Source organism: Chaetura pelagica, unplaced genomic scaffold (assembly GCF_000747805.2).
Source record: "Chaetura pelagica isolate M959 unplaced genomic scaffold, ChaPel_1.0 scaffold595, whole genome shotgun sequence".
NCBI lineage: Eukaryota > Metazoa > Chordata > Aves > Apodiformes > Apodidae > Chaetura > Chaetura pelagica.
Window position 1 is genome coordinate 508,415 of NW_009953221.1, and position 783 is coordinate 509,197.

Sequence of the window (783 nt, forward strand, 5' to 3'; positions counted from 1 at the left end):
GCCCCTTATTGCCCTCCTCCCCCGCCCCTTATTGCCCCCCCTTACTGACCCCACTCCTGTGTTGCTGCTGGCCTGGCGGGACAGCCAACTGGCAGAAGAGGTGGGTGAATTCTGAGTACAAGGCAGACCTCGGGAAGTTTAAACTCACTGCAGGGAAGTTTTATGGGCACCCATTGCGAGATAAAGGTATGTGGCTCTCATTAAAAACACCCCATGGGACCCATCTCAAGGTCTGGGGTTTTGCCAGGTGTGGCAATAAAACTATTTTTTCATTGCAAATGGAGAAAAAAAAAATAAGTTTGTTCTACTTATATCTTCACAGGTCTACAAACCAGTGAAAATTCTAAATTTTATGCTATTTCCTCACGATTTAAACCATTTAGTAACAAAGGGAAGACTCTAGTCATTCAGTATACTGTGAAACATGAGCAGAAGATAGATTGTGGTGGGGGATATGTGAAGATTTTTTCCTCAGACTTGGATCAGAAGAACCTAAGTGGAGATTCACATTATTACATCATGTTTGGTGAGTTCATACTTCTTTCTTCATTGTTAAAATCCTGTTAACTGCTGTTGTGCAATTCTTCAAAGATGATTGTGGAAATGGTAGGAAGAACATAAAGGAAGGCTATGCTTAAAAAAAAAAAAGAAGAGTGTTTTGAATGTAAGGAATTGTCTCCTCCATGCTTGAGAGATCTCTTAAATATGTATTAACAAAATACATATTTATGTAAACATTCGGAGCTGATTTGAAGGACATGGCTGGAAATTATTAAAGTTAAA

The 783-nt window shown here is 39.6% G+C and overlaps 1 protein-coding gene across 1 annotated transcript in view; it reads left to right on the plus strand.

The window, feature by feature from the left end:
• Nucleotides 1–783, plus strand: part of CALR3 (calreticulin 3) — a 4,213-nt gene that overhangs the window by 962 nt on the left and 2,468 nt on the right. Inside the window, exons 2-3 of the mRNA XM_009997822.1 lie at nucleotides 85–186; nucleotides 323–526. Coding sequence (XP_009996124.1) covers nucleotides 85–186; nucleotides 323–526 — 306 coding nt within the window. The remainder of the gene's footprint in view (nucleotides 1–84; nucleotides 187–322; nucleotides 527–783) is intronic.